Below are 15,635 nucleotides of genomic sequence, written 5' to 3'. Positions count from 1 at the left end.
TAAGCCATCAGAGCTAATGGACCACATGCTGTCTCTTCTGGGACATCACCATCCTTGTTCTATTTTTAAAGAACTCTTCATGCAGCAAATGCATGATTCAGTTTGCATAGCCCTCACTAATGCACCCGTGAAGGGATATAGGGAGCTTGCTAAAATGGCTGATAGTCTACACTCAGCCAGGCAGCGAGGTGTCATTTCTCCTCCTTTCACTGCCTCAATAAGACCATAAGACTTAAGAGCAGAATTAGGCCATTCAGCCAATCGAGTCTGCTCCACCATTCCACCATGGCTGATCCCAGATCTCACTCAATCCCATACTCCTGCCTTTTTGCCATAACCTTTAATGCCCTGACCAATCAGGAAACTATCAATTTTCACTTTAAATAAACCCAAGGTCTTGGCCTCCACAGCTGTCCGGGCATTCCACAGCATCCCACAGATTCACTACTCTCTGGCTAATAAAATTCCTCCTTACCTCTGTTCTAAACGACAGCCTCTCAATTTTGAGGCTGTACCTTCTTGTTCTGGACACTCCCACCATCGGAAACATCCTCTCCACATCCACCTTATCTAGTCCTTTTAACATTTGGTAGATTTCGATGAGATCCCCCTGCATTCTTCCAAATTCCAGTCAGTACAGGCCCAAAGCTGCCAAATTCGCCTCATATGTTAACCCCTTCATTCCAGGAATCATCCTCATGAACCTCCTCTGGACTCTCTCCAATGACATCACATCCTTTCTGAGATATGGTGCTCAAAGCTGTTGACAATACTCCAAGTGCAGCTTGACTAGTGTCTTATAAAGGCTCAGTGTTATCTCCTTGCTTTTATGTTCTATTCCCCTTGAAACAGATTCAACCAGTAAATTATCTTCTGGGGATCTTGCATGAGGACTCCTAGGTCCCTTTGCACTTCTGATACTTGAATTTTCTCTCCATTTAGATAATAGTCTGCACTTTTGTTCCTTTTACCAAGATGCATTATCATACATTTCCCAATACTGTATTCCATCTGCCACCTTTTTGCCCATTCTTCCAATCTGTCTTGTTCTTCAGCAATTGCGTTGCTTCCTCAGCACTACCTACCTCTCCACCTATCTTTGTATCAACCACAAACTTGGCCACAAAGCCATCAATTCCATTATCTAAATTATTGACAAACAATCTGAAAAGCAGAAGTCTCAATACTGATCCCTGAGGAACACCGCTAGTCACTGGCAGCCAACCAGAAAAGGCTCCTTTTATTGCTACCTCCTGCCTGTCAGTCATTCCTCTATCCATGCCAATACCTTTCCTGTAACGCCATGGGATTTATCTTGTTAAGCAGCCTCATGTGTGGCACCTTATCAAAAGCCTTTTGGCAATCCAGGTAAATGACATCCACTGCCTCTCCTTTGTCCACCCTGCTTGTTACTTCCTCAAAGAACTCTGGCAGATTTGTCAGGCAAGATTTCCCTTTAAAGAGACCATGCTGAATTTGATTTACTTTATCATTAGTCTCTGAGTACCCTGAAACGTCATCCTTAATAATGGACTCCAACACTTTCCCAACCACTGAGGTTAGGCTCACTTGCCTATAATTTCCTTTCTTTTGCCTTCCTCCCTTCTTAAATAGTGGAGTGACATTTGCAATTTTTTCAGTCCTTCGGAACCATGCCAGAAAGATTATCACCATTGCATCTGTTATTTCTTCAGTAACCTCTTTTGGAACTCTGGGATGTAGTCCATCTGATCCAGGTGACTTATTCACCTTAAGACCTTTTAGTTTGCCAAACGCTTTTTGCTTTGTAATAGCAATGGCACTCATTCCTGCTCCCGGACACTCATGGTCCTCTGGCACACTACTAGTGCCTTTCACAGTGAAGACTGATGCAAAGTATTTATTAAGTTCATCTGCCATTTCTTTGTCCCCCCATTACTACCTCACCAGCATCATTTTCCAGTGGTCAAATCTCAACTCTCACCTTCCTTTTACTCTTTATACAACTGAAAAAAACTTTTAGTATCCTGCTTTATATTACTGGCTGGTTTGCCCTCATATTTCCTCTTTTCCCCTCTCATGTTTTTTTTAGTTATCTTTTGTGGGATTTTAAAAACTTCCCAATCATCCAAGTTTTCACTCACTTTTGCTACCTTATATGCCCTTTCCTTGGCTCTTATGCAGTCCTTAACTTCCCTTGTCAGCCACGGTTGCCTACCCCTGCCATTTGAGAACTACTTCTTCTGTGGGACATATTTATCCTGTGCCTTGTGAACTATTCCCAGAAACTTCAATCATCTTTGCTCTGCTGTCATCCTTGCCAGTATCCCCCTCCAACCCACCAGGGCAAGCTCCTCTCTCACACCTCTGTGAAATTCCCTTTATTCCACTGTGGAACTGATGCATCTGACCTATGCTTCTCCCTCTCAAATTGCAATATGAATGCAATCATATTATGATCACTGCCTCCTAAGGATTCATTTACATTAAGCACTCTGATAAAATCTGGGTTATTACACTATACCCAGTCTAAGATAACCTTTTCCCGAGTAGGCTTGAGCACAAGTTGCTCTAAAAAGCCATCTCACTGGCATTCAAAACATACCCTTTCTTTTAATCCGGCACCAACCTGATTTCTTAATCCCCTTGCATATTGAACTCCCTCATTACAACTGAGATTACCCTAATTACATGCCCTTCCAGCTACCCTTTGCAATCTCAACCCTGCATTTTGGCTACCATTTGGAGGCATATTTATGATTCCCATAATGGTGTTTTTTGCCCTTGCAGTTTCTTAACTCCACCTACAAGGGTTCAACATTCTCTGACCCTCTGTCACTTCTTTCTAAATAAGTAATTCCACCTATTACCAACGGAGCCACACCATTGCCTATGCCTTCGTTCCCTTCCTTTCGATACAAAGTATATGCTTTGATTTTACCCAACAGTGATCTTCTTTCAGCCACAGTCTCAGTGATGCCCACAATGTCATACTGAACAGCCTCTAACTGCGCCTCAAGTTCGTTCACTTTATTCCAAATACTACATGCATTTAAATACAGCACCTTCAGTCCTGCATTATTCACCCTTATGAATTTTAAATTGGTAGAATTTAACTCTTTGCTCTGTCTGCATTTGTACCTAATTATTTGCTTGTCCTTCCTTGTGTTCATGTTACACCCATCATCTACTTGTAAACCTGCTGGCTCATCCTTACCTCTATCATCCTGGATCCCATCCCCCTGCATATTATTCTAACCACTTCCAATACTATAGGCATCCGTTAGTCTCATGAGACCATGGATTTGCACCTTGGAAAGTTTCCAGGGTGGAGGCCTGGGCAGGGTTGTATGGAAGACCGGCAATTGCCCAAGCTGCAAGTCTCCCCTCTCCATGCCACCAATGTTGGCATTAGGACCCATACAGCTTGGCACCGGTGTCATCACAAGTCTGCTCACATGGATGTTGTTTCCCCCTTGGATTCAAGTGTAACCAAACAACACACACAAAATGTTGGTGGAACACAGCAGGCCAGGCAGCATCTATAGGGAGAAGTGCTGTCGATGTTTCAGGCCGAGACCCTTCATCAGGACTAACTGAAAGGAAAGATACTAAGAGATTTGAAAGTAGGAGGGGGGGGGGGAATGCAAAAAGATAGGAGATAACCGGAGGGGGTGGGGTGAAGCTAAGAGCTGGAAAGGTGATTGGCGAAAGTGATGCAGAGCTGGAGAAGGGAAAGGATCATGGGACAGGAGGCCTCAGGAGAAAGAAAAGGGGAGGGGGGTAGCACCAGAGGGAGATGGAGAACAGGCAGAGTGATGGGCAGAGGGAGAGAGAAAAAAAGCAAACAACTAAATATGTCAGGGATGGGGTAAGAAGGGGAGGAGGCTCAATAACAGAAGTTAGAGAAGTCAATGTTCATGCCATCAGGTTGGAGGCTACCCAGCCAGTATATAAGGTGTTGTTCCTCCAACCTGAGTGTGGCTTTATCTTGACAGTAGAGGAGGCCATGGATAGACATATCAGAATGGGAATGGGACGTGGAATTAAAATGTGTGGCCACTGGGAGATCCTGCTTTCTCTGGTGAAAGAGCGTAGGTGTTCAGCGAAACTGTCTCCCAGTCTGCTTCGGGTCTCACCAATATATAAAAGGCCACACCGGGAGCACCAGACACAGTATACCACACCAGCCAACTCACAGGTGAAGTGTCGCCTCACCTGGAAGGACTGTCTGGGGCCCTGAATGGTGGTGAGGGAGGAAGTGTAAGGGCAGGTGTAGCACTTATTCCGCTTACAAGGATAAGTGCCAGGAGGGAGATTGGTGGGAAGGGATGGGGGTGGAGGGGGGGGGAAACGAGTGGACAAGGGAGTCGCGTAGGGAGCGATCCCTGCGGAAAGCAGAAAGGTTGGGGGAGGAACAGATGTGCTTGGTAGTGGGATCCCGTTGGACGTGGCGGAAGTTACGGAGAATTAAATTTTGTGTGTGTTGCTTGAATTTTCAGCATCTGCAGATTTCCTCGTGTTTGGTCAAGTGTAACCATTCTGTTTTGTACAGGTCATACCTGTCCCAGAAGATCCAGAAAACTGAATCCCTACCCCCTGCTCCAATTCTTCAACCACACATTTATCTGCCACCTCATTCTATTCCTATCCTCACTGTCACATGGCACAGGCAGCAATTCCAAGATTATTACCCTTGAGGTTCTGCTTCTCAACTTCCTTCTTGACTCACTTATTCTGTTTTCAGGACCTCCTCCTTTTTTCTACCTATGTCCTTGGCACCAATATGTACCTTGACTTCTGCCTGATGATCCTCCCTTTTCAGGATATTTTGGACACGTTCAGAAATATAGCAGACACTGCCACCTGCAAGGCAAACTACCATTCATGTTTCCTTCTTGCGTCCACAGAATCACCTATCTGTCTCCCAACCATAGAGTCCCCTATTACTGCTGCCATCCTCTTCAGTTCTCTACCCTTCTGAGCCACAGGGCCAGAATCAGTGCCAGAGGCACGGCCACTGTTGCTTTCCCTAGGTAGGTTGTCCCCCCAACAGTACTCAAAATGGAGTACCTATAGTTGAGGGGGAAGGCCACAGATGTGCTCTCCACCATCTGACGTTCTCCTTTTCCTCTCTTGACAGTCACCCATCTATCTGTCTCCTGTAGCCTTGGGGTGACTATCTCCCTATATCTCCTGTCTGTCACTGCTTCACTTTCCCTAACAAACTGAAGGTTATCAAGCTGCAGCTCCAGTTCCCTAACACGGTTTCTAAGGAGCTGCATCTCGATGCACCTGGTGTAGATGTGGCCATCGGGGAGGCTGGAAGTCTCCTGGGCATTCCACATCTGACACCCAGAACAGAACATTGGCCCAGTAGACATAAACCCTATTCTTTCAAGAGTTAAATATGGAAAAGAAATAACAAATTTATCTACCTACCCTGCTCCGTATGTTCTCACCGAAGTCTGAATTCACTCTGACCCAGGCCACTCCCTCAATGACTGCTCCGCTAGACAATGCCTCTCTTTTATGGAGAATAATCTTGGTCAGCAAAGTGCTAGCGTAAGGACGCCCGTAGCTACGTAACAGACAACACTGGATATGTGCTTTTGCCATGCTTGCTTTGGTATGAAAGCTTGTTCTGTTCTGGGTGTCAGATGTGGATGGAATGTCCAGGAGACTTCCAGCCTTCCCGATGGCCACATATACACCAGGTGCATCGAGATGCAGCTTCATTGGGATATAAGAGGTCTGTGAACAAAGAGCATCACATTTCCACAACTGGCCCACCAGTCTATGCCCGTGCTGAGCTTGCCAACATGGAAAGACTTGGCATTGTACACCAGCTGAATAGCCCTGGGCTTCTCCTTTCCATATGGTCTCTAAGAACAATGGTGGTTGCCACCCAAGTGGCAATTGCCGATGCCTTAATGATGCCTCCACCCCCAATTATTACCCAGTCCCACACATCTAAGACTTTTCAGCACGTTTAACAGTTAAATTAATTTTTTCCAAAGTTGGTTGAGTTAGGGGCTACCATTAGGTGCCTGTGTGTTTGGAGAACATTCTCAAAACGGCTGTGATAATCCTGTTTGACCTCTTTGAGCTTCTGTGCATGCTGCTTGTGTTGTAAAATGCAGCACATACTTTCTACTTAATACTTAAGTACTCTGTATTAAAAGACTTTGATTTTCTTGTTGTTTACCTGGATGACATACTTATCACCAGTGCATCCAAATTTGAATACGTATCTCATCACCACACACTTTTTGAGCACTTAAACCTACACAGGTTGATTATTAACCCTGCTGAGTGCCAGTTTGGGTTGTCAACCATTGACTTTCTCGGCCATCACATCTCCGCAGGAGGTGCAAAACCCCTCCCATCAAAAAAAAAACAGTTATTACTGATTTCCCACTGTCCTGTATTAATAAAAAATACAGAAGTTTTTAGGAATGGTGAATTTCTATCAACACTTCATTCCACAAGAATTTGTGCTCCCCCTATAGTGTGTTTAAAGGCAATACCCCTAATCATGACCTTGACTGGCCAGCGAACATGACGGACATGATGATTGGTCAGAGGCGTGTGGCAGTTGCGCGCCTTTTTCAGCTGGCGGTTCTGTCCCCCTGAAAGGATGTACAGCACATTTACCATGAGCTTTTCAGTCTCTATCTGGCTGTCCACCATTTTTGCTTTTTCTTAGAGGATTGCCATTTCAAAGCGTTCGCTGACCACAAACACCTTGTGCATGGCGATGGCCAAAATATCAGACCCTTCATCTACATGACAGCAACACCACTTGGCCTACATATCAGAGTTCACAACCTATCAAGGGGAACATTAATGCTCTCATGGCCAGCTGTTGAAGCCATACACATAGGGGTTGACTATGCTAGTATGGCAGCTGACCAAGCCACTGACCTAGAGGTCCGGGCTTACCAAAAAGCAGTCACAGGCCTGCGGTTTGCTAACATTAATTTCAGGGAAGCCAGGATTTCTCTCCTGTGCGATGTCTCAGCCGGCCCCCATAGGGCCTGTAAACTCGAGTTGGACTGTTTTTGACTCCATACATGGCCTCTCGCATTCAGGCCAGAAGGCCTCACATAAACTAATTCCATTAAAGTTTGAGAGGCATGGCCTTAGAAAGGACCGCGTTATTGGGCTGCTGCCCTTGTGGAGTGCCAACAGGCAAAAATTAACCATAATGTTCAGGCGCCATTGGCACCTTTTGAGTTCTCTGAGCAACAGCTTGACCATATCTGTGGACCTTGTTAGTTGTCTTCCTCCCTCACGACTTTCCTGCACCTCCTTACCATGGTGGACCACATCACCAGGTGGACAGAGGTCGTCCCTCTAGCACTGATGACAGCCGCAGTCATGACTCAGGTCTTCATCAGCACCTGGGCTGCTCGGTTTGGCACCCCACCTGCGTAGGGTAATGTAATTAGTGTGCATAATTCTCAGTCCCCAACATTGAATTGGGGTTCACTTTAAGAGGCTGGTCTCACGTGATGATGTAATTATGTAAAGTACTTTTACTGTGCTTTGTGTTCAGCGTTTGGAGTATTATAAATGAGTTGTTATGGTTTTTCTTAAACGTAAAACACCTCTGCTGTTTTTATTTGTGAACATCTACACCTGTGCCTTCTTCCTGAAGGCAGCAGTGAAAAGAGATCTTGGCCTGGATGGTTGGGGTCCTTGATAATGGATGCTGCTTTCCTGGGACACTGCTCCATGTAAGTGTGCTCAATGGTGAGGGGGGCTTTTCCTTCATTTTGGGTTTAGGTTAGATGTCCATTCTCTATAGTTTATAAGAATGAAGGTGACTTTAATGAAGCATATAGAATAGGGCTAGACAGGGACAATGTCTCCCACAGTTGAGAGAAGCACTAAGGAGAAATTTCTTCCCTCTGATGGTGTTAAATCTTTGGAATTTTCTACCCCAATGAACTGAGAAGGTTCAGTCGTTGACTACATTCAAAACAGAAATTGGAAGATTTATTAATATTCAAGAGGAATGGCAGGAAACCAAACGGCTTACCCCTGTTCCTATTTCTTTATGTTTTTGTGAACGCTTTCTAAGCGTTTTTTCTCCATTATTCGGTCCAAAGGCAGATGATGTCCAGAATTGCTCAGGATCATAGATAACAGAAGTCCATTAACAGGTATTGTTTCAGCGCCCCGATAGCGAGTGCGCAAGCGTGAAGTGGCTGTTCGGTTGGAGGATGTGCGCATGCGGCAATGCCCGAGCTGGTCCGGAATGATTCGCCATCAGTGCGCATGTGTGCGCGCTGGAAGGCGGCGCGGTTGTCATGGAGCTTTTGGAGTCGGAGAGTCGGTCGCGGAGAGTGAAGCATTTAGCCTCCGGCTCCGCACTTCCTTGGGATAGGTTCTCCGCCTGGCTCGAGTGCATCTGTGTGGTCACATTTGACTTGGAGCTCGGTCAGGCGATCGAGGTGAGCTGATCATGCTGAAAGCGCGGCTTGGAAGGGTCGGACACGGGCGGTGGAGGGTGGAGCCGAAGGAGGGCGGTGAGCTGCTGGGTAAAATTTACAGTGCATGATATATAGCATTTAAATTATATAATTTGCATCGGCATTGTGCAAGCTTGGCCTCTTGTATTGCCATACACATCACACTGTAACGTGATATGAAGATGAAGTATTACAAGTACGCTGACGACACCTAGTTCTGTCTCAGCATCTTTGTCCACCTGACCTAGTTAGTGCTCATAGTTTTTTTTAATTTAATAAATCATCAGGCATGTAATTTTCTAATTAAATATTATGTAAAACAACATCTTCGGCCTGTGACAGACTGTGTGCATTCGCGAGGATTGTGCAATGTGCCAAATGGTATTGTCGTTATGATGCCGGTGTAGTCAATTAGATGCCAGGACAAATTAGTCGAGGTGATGAATTTGAAAATCACCTTGAGAGCTGTGGAAATTAAATTCAGTCTACAATGACACGGTCACTGTAATTACTGGAGGCCTGGCCTATCAAATCTACGGAGGCTTGTGTTCTTTAGAATGTCATTTAAATTGACGTAGCAAGTCATTTAGTTCAAGGGCAACTTCGAGTTACCCAATGAATGCTGGCTTTTCTGGTGAACCGATTTCTGTGAATGAATGAAAAAAGACTGTATTGTTCAATTTTGTCCTGAATTAGGTTTTTATCACTGGAAAAGAATCATTAGACTCTGGGGCTCCATCCTAGATGTCCCCTCTTTTATTTCTTTTAGATCCACTTAGAACTTAAATAGACCAATACAGCACAGAATATTGTTTAATCTTACTTGCCAAGGAATTTTCATGGACCCTACAATAATTTCTTTATTGGCTTCTTTATAATTCTCAAGAGCTCTTTTTCATCTTAGTTTTGTAAACCTTATATAGGCTTCCTTTTTCTTCTTGACTATATTAATCTTCTCTCTTGACAACCAAGATCCCCTGACCTTGCTGTCCTAACTGTTCATTCTGACTGGAACATATCTGTGCTCTGTAATTGGTCTATAAATACCTTGCACATGTCAGATGTGAACTTCCCTAAAAGTAGCTATCCCAATTAACTCTCCCTAGTTCCTGCCTTATACTCTTCTAATTTGCCCAGGGCCAATTTAGTGCTCTCTCACAGTAAATATATTATGTTTGAAGTAAATATATTATGAATGTACATCTATGTCACTAGATACAATCCTGAGATTCGTTTGCTTGCAGGTATACTCAAAAGATCCAAAAACCATAATAGAATCAATGAAAGACTGCACCCAAGAGGGTGGACAACCAGTGTGCAAAAGACAACAAGCTGTTCAAATACAAAAGGAAACAAAAGCAATAAGTATTAAGTATAAGCAATAAGTATAAACATGAGATGAAGAATCCTTGAACGTGAGCCCGTATGTTGTGGGAACATTTCAATGATAGGGCAAGTGAAGTTATCCCCTCTCGTTCACAAGCCAGATGGTTGGGGGGTAATCACTGTTTCTGAACTTGGTGGTACAAGTCCTGAGGCTCTGTACTTTCCTCCTGATAGCAGCAGTGAGAAGAGAGCATATCTTGGGTGGTGGGAGTCCCTGATGATGGATGCTGCTTTCCTGCAATAACACCCTGTGTAGATGTATTCAGTGGTGGGGAGGGATTTACCCATGATGGACTGGACTGTATCCACTACTTCTTATAGGATTTTCCATTCAAGGGTGTTTTCATGCCAAGCTGTGATGCAGCCAGTCAATATACAATATACCATAGAAGTTTGTCAAAATTTTAGATGTCATGCTGAATCAAGGACACCTCTTTCCCTTATTAGGGACAGACAGAGAGCCTGTGGTATGTCGAATTACCGGGTGAATGAGTACTCTTTGGGGTACTGCAAGTCTGTGCCTTTATTTATGCTTTGCTGCACACTTGAGTGCTCGGTGGGGAGTGTTGATGCATTTTTTTGCAGGTGGGGGTGTGCCATTGCTTTGCTGCTGCTTATGTGTGGGTGGGGGGAGCCGGGGGGCATTTTGGGGTTCTAACATTCATTCTTTGGGGCACTCCTCTGTTTTCATGGATGTTTGCAAAGAAAAAGAATTTCAGGATGTATACACTTCACTGACATTAAATGTACCTTTGCAACCTTTGAATCTTAGCAAACTTTTAAGGAAGTAGAGGTGCTGCCATGCCTCTAAGTAGAGGGGCCAGGACAGGTCATCCATAATGTAAGACAGGAATTTAAAGTTACTGACCCACTCTGCCTATGTTTCCATGATGAAGACTGGCTCATGGATTTTCAGTTTCCTTCTTCTGGTCAATAATCAGCTCCTTGGTCTTGCTGACATTGAGTAAGAAGTTGTTGTTATGGCACTCCTCAGCCACATTTTCAGTCTCCTCCTACATGCTGATTTGTCACCATCTTTGATTTGGCCATTAACAGTGGTGTCATCCGCAAACTTACATATGGCATTGTAGCTGTGCTTAGTCGGAAGTGGAAAGCGAGTAGAGCAGGGGTTTAAGCACTCAGCTTGGTGATACACCTGTGCTGATGAAGATTGTGGAGGAGATTTTGTTGCTAGCCTGGGGTCACCAAGTAAGGAAATCGTAGATCCAATTGCACAAGGAGGTACTGAGGTCTAGGTCTTGAAGCTTGTTGATTAGTTTTGAGGTGTGATGGTATTAAGTGCCAAGCTGTAGTTGATAAAGAGCATCCTGATATTTGAATCTTTGCTGCCCAGATGTTCCAAGGTTGAGTGAAGAGCCAATGAAATGGCATTTGCTGTGTACCTGTAGTGCTGGGAGGTGAATTGGAGCAGATCCAAGTTGCTTCTCAGGCAGGGTTTGATACATTTCATCACCATCAATTCGTCACAGTGGACATAAGTGCTACTGGATAATAGTCATTGAGGCAGATTACCATGTTCTTCTTAGGCACTGGTGTAATTGAAGCCTGCTTGGTGGGTATCTCAGACTGCCAAAGTGAGAGGTTAAAGATCTCAGTGAACACTCCAGCCAATTGATCAGCACAGGTCTTTAGTACTTGGCTAGGTACTCTGTCTGGGCTGGATGCTTTCCGTAGGTACACTCTCGTGAAGGATGCTCACATGTTGACCTCAGAAACTGAAATCACAGGGTCATCAGGGGCTGTGAGAGTTCGTGATGACTCCTCCATATTTTGCTGGTCAAAGTGAGCATTGAAGGCAGTGAGTTCATCTGAAAGTGAAGCTCTGTTGTCACCTATAGTATGTTGCTTGATTTCACTTTGTAAGGGGTGATAGCATTCAAGCCCTGCCACAGCTGTCGAGCATTCTTCATTGATTCAAGTTTAGTCCGGAAATGCTTCTTCTCCCATAAGTTGGCTTTCTGAAGATTGTACCTGGACCTCTTGTAACCTTCTTGAATGCCTCTGTCAACAGATTGTGGATCTCATGGTTCATCCAGGGCTTTTGGTTGGGGAAGACTCTAAATAATTTTGTGGGGGGACACTCATCTACGACTGTTTTAAAGTCTGTGACAAGATCCACAGATGAATCCTTGAACGTGGCCCAATCCACCAACTTGAAGCAATTCCATAGCCGCTCTTCTGCCATTTCGTTGTCCTAATCTCTGGAGTCTTGCTCTTTAGCCTCTGCCTGTGGGCATATTGGAGAAGGACAGCGAAATAATTAGGTTTCTTAAAATGTGAACTGGGCATGGAAGGATAGGCATTCTTTATCTTATTATAGCAGTGGACCTTTGGTGCTAGAGGTTATATGATGATGGTAATTGGGCAGCAGTTTCTTCAAACATGCCCTGATTGAAATACCAGACTATGATTTAAAATGCGTTGGGGTGGACTGTTTCTTGTTTGGTGATAGCATTATGCAATACCTCAAGTGCTTGATTATAATCTGCCGCTGGTCGAATGTAAACTGCAGTCAGGATCATGGAGGAGAAATCTTTTGGTAAATAGAACGGTCAGCATTTGATCGTTAGGTGTTCAAGGTCGGGAGAACATGAGTATGACAAAACCACCACATTGGAACACCATGGAAAGTTTACAATGAAACTTAACCCCCAACTTTTACTTTTTCTGAATCAGCTGTTCAGTCCGTCCAGTGTATTGAGAAAAAAATTCTGGTCTATTCGCCATATCTGGCATACTTTGAGTAAGTCACACCTTTGTAAAATGCAGAACAGAAAAATTCCTAATTTCTCTACAATACAGCCATCTTACCCTTAGGTTCTCAATATTGTTCTCCAGTGACTTTACTTTTGCTAATAAGATGCTGTGTAAAAAGGGCCTCATCCCTGTGTTTTTCAACCTGGCTTAGAGCTCCCACCCCTGCCTCAATTCTGATCATGGCAATGAACCTTCGTTTGCTTAAAGGTGCCATATCAGTTTGCTTGAGTCTTAAGTCGCCAAGTAATTCAGAAGATTCTGAAGACGTAGTTCATTGAGTCAGTTCAAAAATATGTTGCTTAAAGGAAAATTACAGGATGTAAATTGCAGTGAGAGTAATTCAGTGGAGGTATATTTAGAAGTTTTATATGTTAGTTTGCAGAATGACGCCGTGGTTCACTGGCAACATCTCATCAAGATCCATATTTATCATTATCTATAGCCATTTTAAAACTTAAGGAGTTGTGATCACTGTTCCCTAACTGTGCTCTTACTGAAGGGTCATTATCCAGTGTGACATACTGTTGGATTATCTACATAGCAATTAAGGAAATCCTCCTGGATGCCCATAACAAATTTTGCCCTGTCTAAATCTCTTGCACTAGGGAGGCCCCAGTCTATGTTACAGAAGTGAAAGTCAGCCACTGCAAAGTCCCTCACAAAATGCTAGCAGAACTCAGCAGGTCAGGTACCATCTATGGAAATGAATAAACAGTCAATGTTTCAGGCTGAGGCCCTTCATCGGGACCAGAAAGGAAGAGGGAAGAAACTGGAATAAGATGTTGGGGGGAGGTGATAGGTAGGTGAGGAGAACAGGTAAGATGCCAGAGTGGGAAAATCCCTCCTCCTTCCCTTTCTCCCATGATCCACTCTCATCTCTTATCAGATTACTTATTTTACAGCCCTTTGCCTTGTCACTTCCCATCTACTTACTTCACCCCCTTTCCCCCACTCTTCTTATCACCTTAAGCTATCATGTCCATCCTCCCCATCCCCACTACCTTCTTATTCTGGCTCCTTCCCCCTTCCTTTCTGGTCCTGATGAAGGGTCTTGCTTGAAATGTTGACTATTTATTCATTTCCATAGATACTGCCTGACCTGCAGAGTCGCACCAGCATTTTGTATGTGTTGCTCTGGATTTCCAGCATGTACTGGATCTCTTGTGTTTATCCTGGATATATTTGAGTTACTGTCTGTTAACTTTTTAAAAAATTCCTTTTCTACCTCGCACGCAGCAGTCTGCTTCTCTGTTTGAGGTAGGGATTTGAGTAGTAACAAATTACTTTGTGACAGTTATGTGCTTAAGATTTACAGATCAGTTAGAGAGAAATGATGGTCTTTTGCTAGACATGTTCTTCTGGTAATTCATCTGTTGTAAATACGAGCAGAAAATCATTAATAAGTTCTTTCGGTGATGGAAGATTTGATGTATTGCACTTTCAACCACATGGCTGTGGCCTTCAGCTTGAGGTTGTCAATTCCCTTTTAACAACAGTCGACCATTTAAAGGGGTATGGAATATCACTTTGATATTTGGATCTTCCATTTCACAGGGAGATGGGGACAGTAAGTAGTCATATGGAGACCATGCAAATTTTCTACAGACAGCACCATAACTGAGGATTGAATCTGAGTAACTGGAGCTCTGCCATTGTCTACCTAAATGTGCTATTTATGAAGTTCTTGCCCTTACGGATGTTCCATAGTGACCCCAGTCACTGTGCTGGCTTTGAAACATGAAATTTAGTCTACTGCAGCTGCAGTGGTTTCCTGTCATGTGGTTATCTATGCTATTGGAAGCATCTATGATTTTCCACATGGCACAGAATGCACATTCCTCTAGGCTGAGCTGCCTTGTCACGCCTGATGTTCATCAATAGCTTCAAGAAGTAGAAACTTGCTAGAAAATGCTCACTGGTTACTCACCAGTCAGCTACCTTATTTCTGTTGACATCTCTTTTAGTTGTCACGTCCTTTTTGACCTTGCTTATTTTTGCTCCTGCTCATTTTTGCTCCAACATCACTGAAGCCCTTTGACCCACCAAAGTCACCATTCTGAGAATCGTTATTCCAAGGGTTGCTGTGCTCAAAACAAGTTTAAAAAAAATTTAAAAAGAAATCAACAACTTAGTGGAAAATTTCAGGATGTTATAATTTGCTTCACTTAAATTCGTTTTACTTTGATTGAGGTAATAAATAATTTACAACATGTCTGGCATGTCTGCTATATATTTGTTAGAATCCTGAAATTGTTACCAATTAAATGAAATAAAGATTCCATCCCCCTCACTGTAATATCTGAGCCAACTTTATTTTTAACTTAATGTTGACAACACCATGGGGATATATACATTTCTTTTTAGTTCTCCAAGTTTTGTCTTTTTTTTCTGTCTGTTCTGTTAGACTGTTTGAGGTAACCCATTTTTTATTTTTTCTTACTTCTCTTCTATTTGTATATTTGTATATCTGCACATGTAATGCGACTGTGACACTAATTTCCTTTGGGATCAATAAAGTATCTGTCTATCTGTTCTTTCTCTTTTGGATTAATCAGTTCATCTCTTTTGTGTTAATCTGAGTGTTGCAATATCTGACTCATCTCCCTTTTAGGCACTTGTATTTTCACTGCTTCTCTCCAGTCATCTCACAGAATTAATGTGCTACTTGCAAGACATCATAAGCTTTTCATTATCTTCATTCATCCATTTTCTTTTTTTGTCTTGGGAACTTTGTAATTCAAAGCAGTGTTCAACAGACTTGCCCATCCAATTTACAACATTTTTTCTTTGAAGATAAATCTTCAACCATATATATTTAGCTTCCTGTGTTGCAACTCCTGTTATGTTTCACCCTATAAGTAAACTTCACCATGCATACAAACTGTAGGCAATTGTAAATATTTTTTAGTAATTTTCAGAGAAAGTGATGATAAAACAAATGATGTTTGTTATTTTAACAGGAGATTCAGGCAAGAGGAGATTTTTTATCGAGTAAGAATAATTTGAAATTGC

General features: G+C 43.2%; 1 protein-coding gene across 4 annotated transcripts in view; it reads left to right on the top strand.

Annotated features, from left to right (window-relative positions):
• Window positions 1-8,247: 8,247 nt before the first annotated feature.
• The window catches only part of dennd6b (DENN/MADD domain containing 6B), an 86,396-nt gene continuing 79,008 nt past the window's right edge, over window positions 8,248-15,635 (top strand). The window contains exon 1 of one of the 4 annotated variants that reach the window (XM_059987152.1): window positions 8,248-8,441. In XM_059987152.1, coding sequence (XP_059843135.1) covers window positions 8,298-8,441 — 144 coding nt within the window. In that variant the 5' untranslated portion in view covers window positions 8,248-8,297. Of the gene's footprint in view, window positions 8,442-8,468; window positions 8,529-15,635 lie in introns of those variants that run through there. The other 3 variants (XM_059987153.1, XM_059987154.1, XM_059987155.1) reach the window with 3 other exon arrangements.

This window comes from Hypanus sabinus, chromosome 13, assembly GCF_030144855.1.
Source record: "Hypanus sabinus isolate sHypSab1 chromosome 13, sHypSab1.hap1, whole genome shotgun sequence".
In the NCBI taxonomy this organism is placed as follows: Eukaryota; Metazoa; Chordata; class Chondrichthyes; order Myliobatiformes; family Dasyatidae; genus Hypanus; species Hypanus sabinus.
This window is presented reverse-complemented; position numbering and strand designations above follow the sequence as displayed.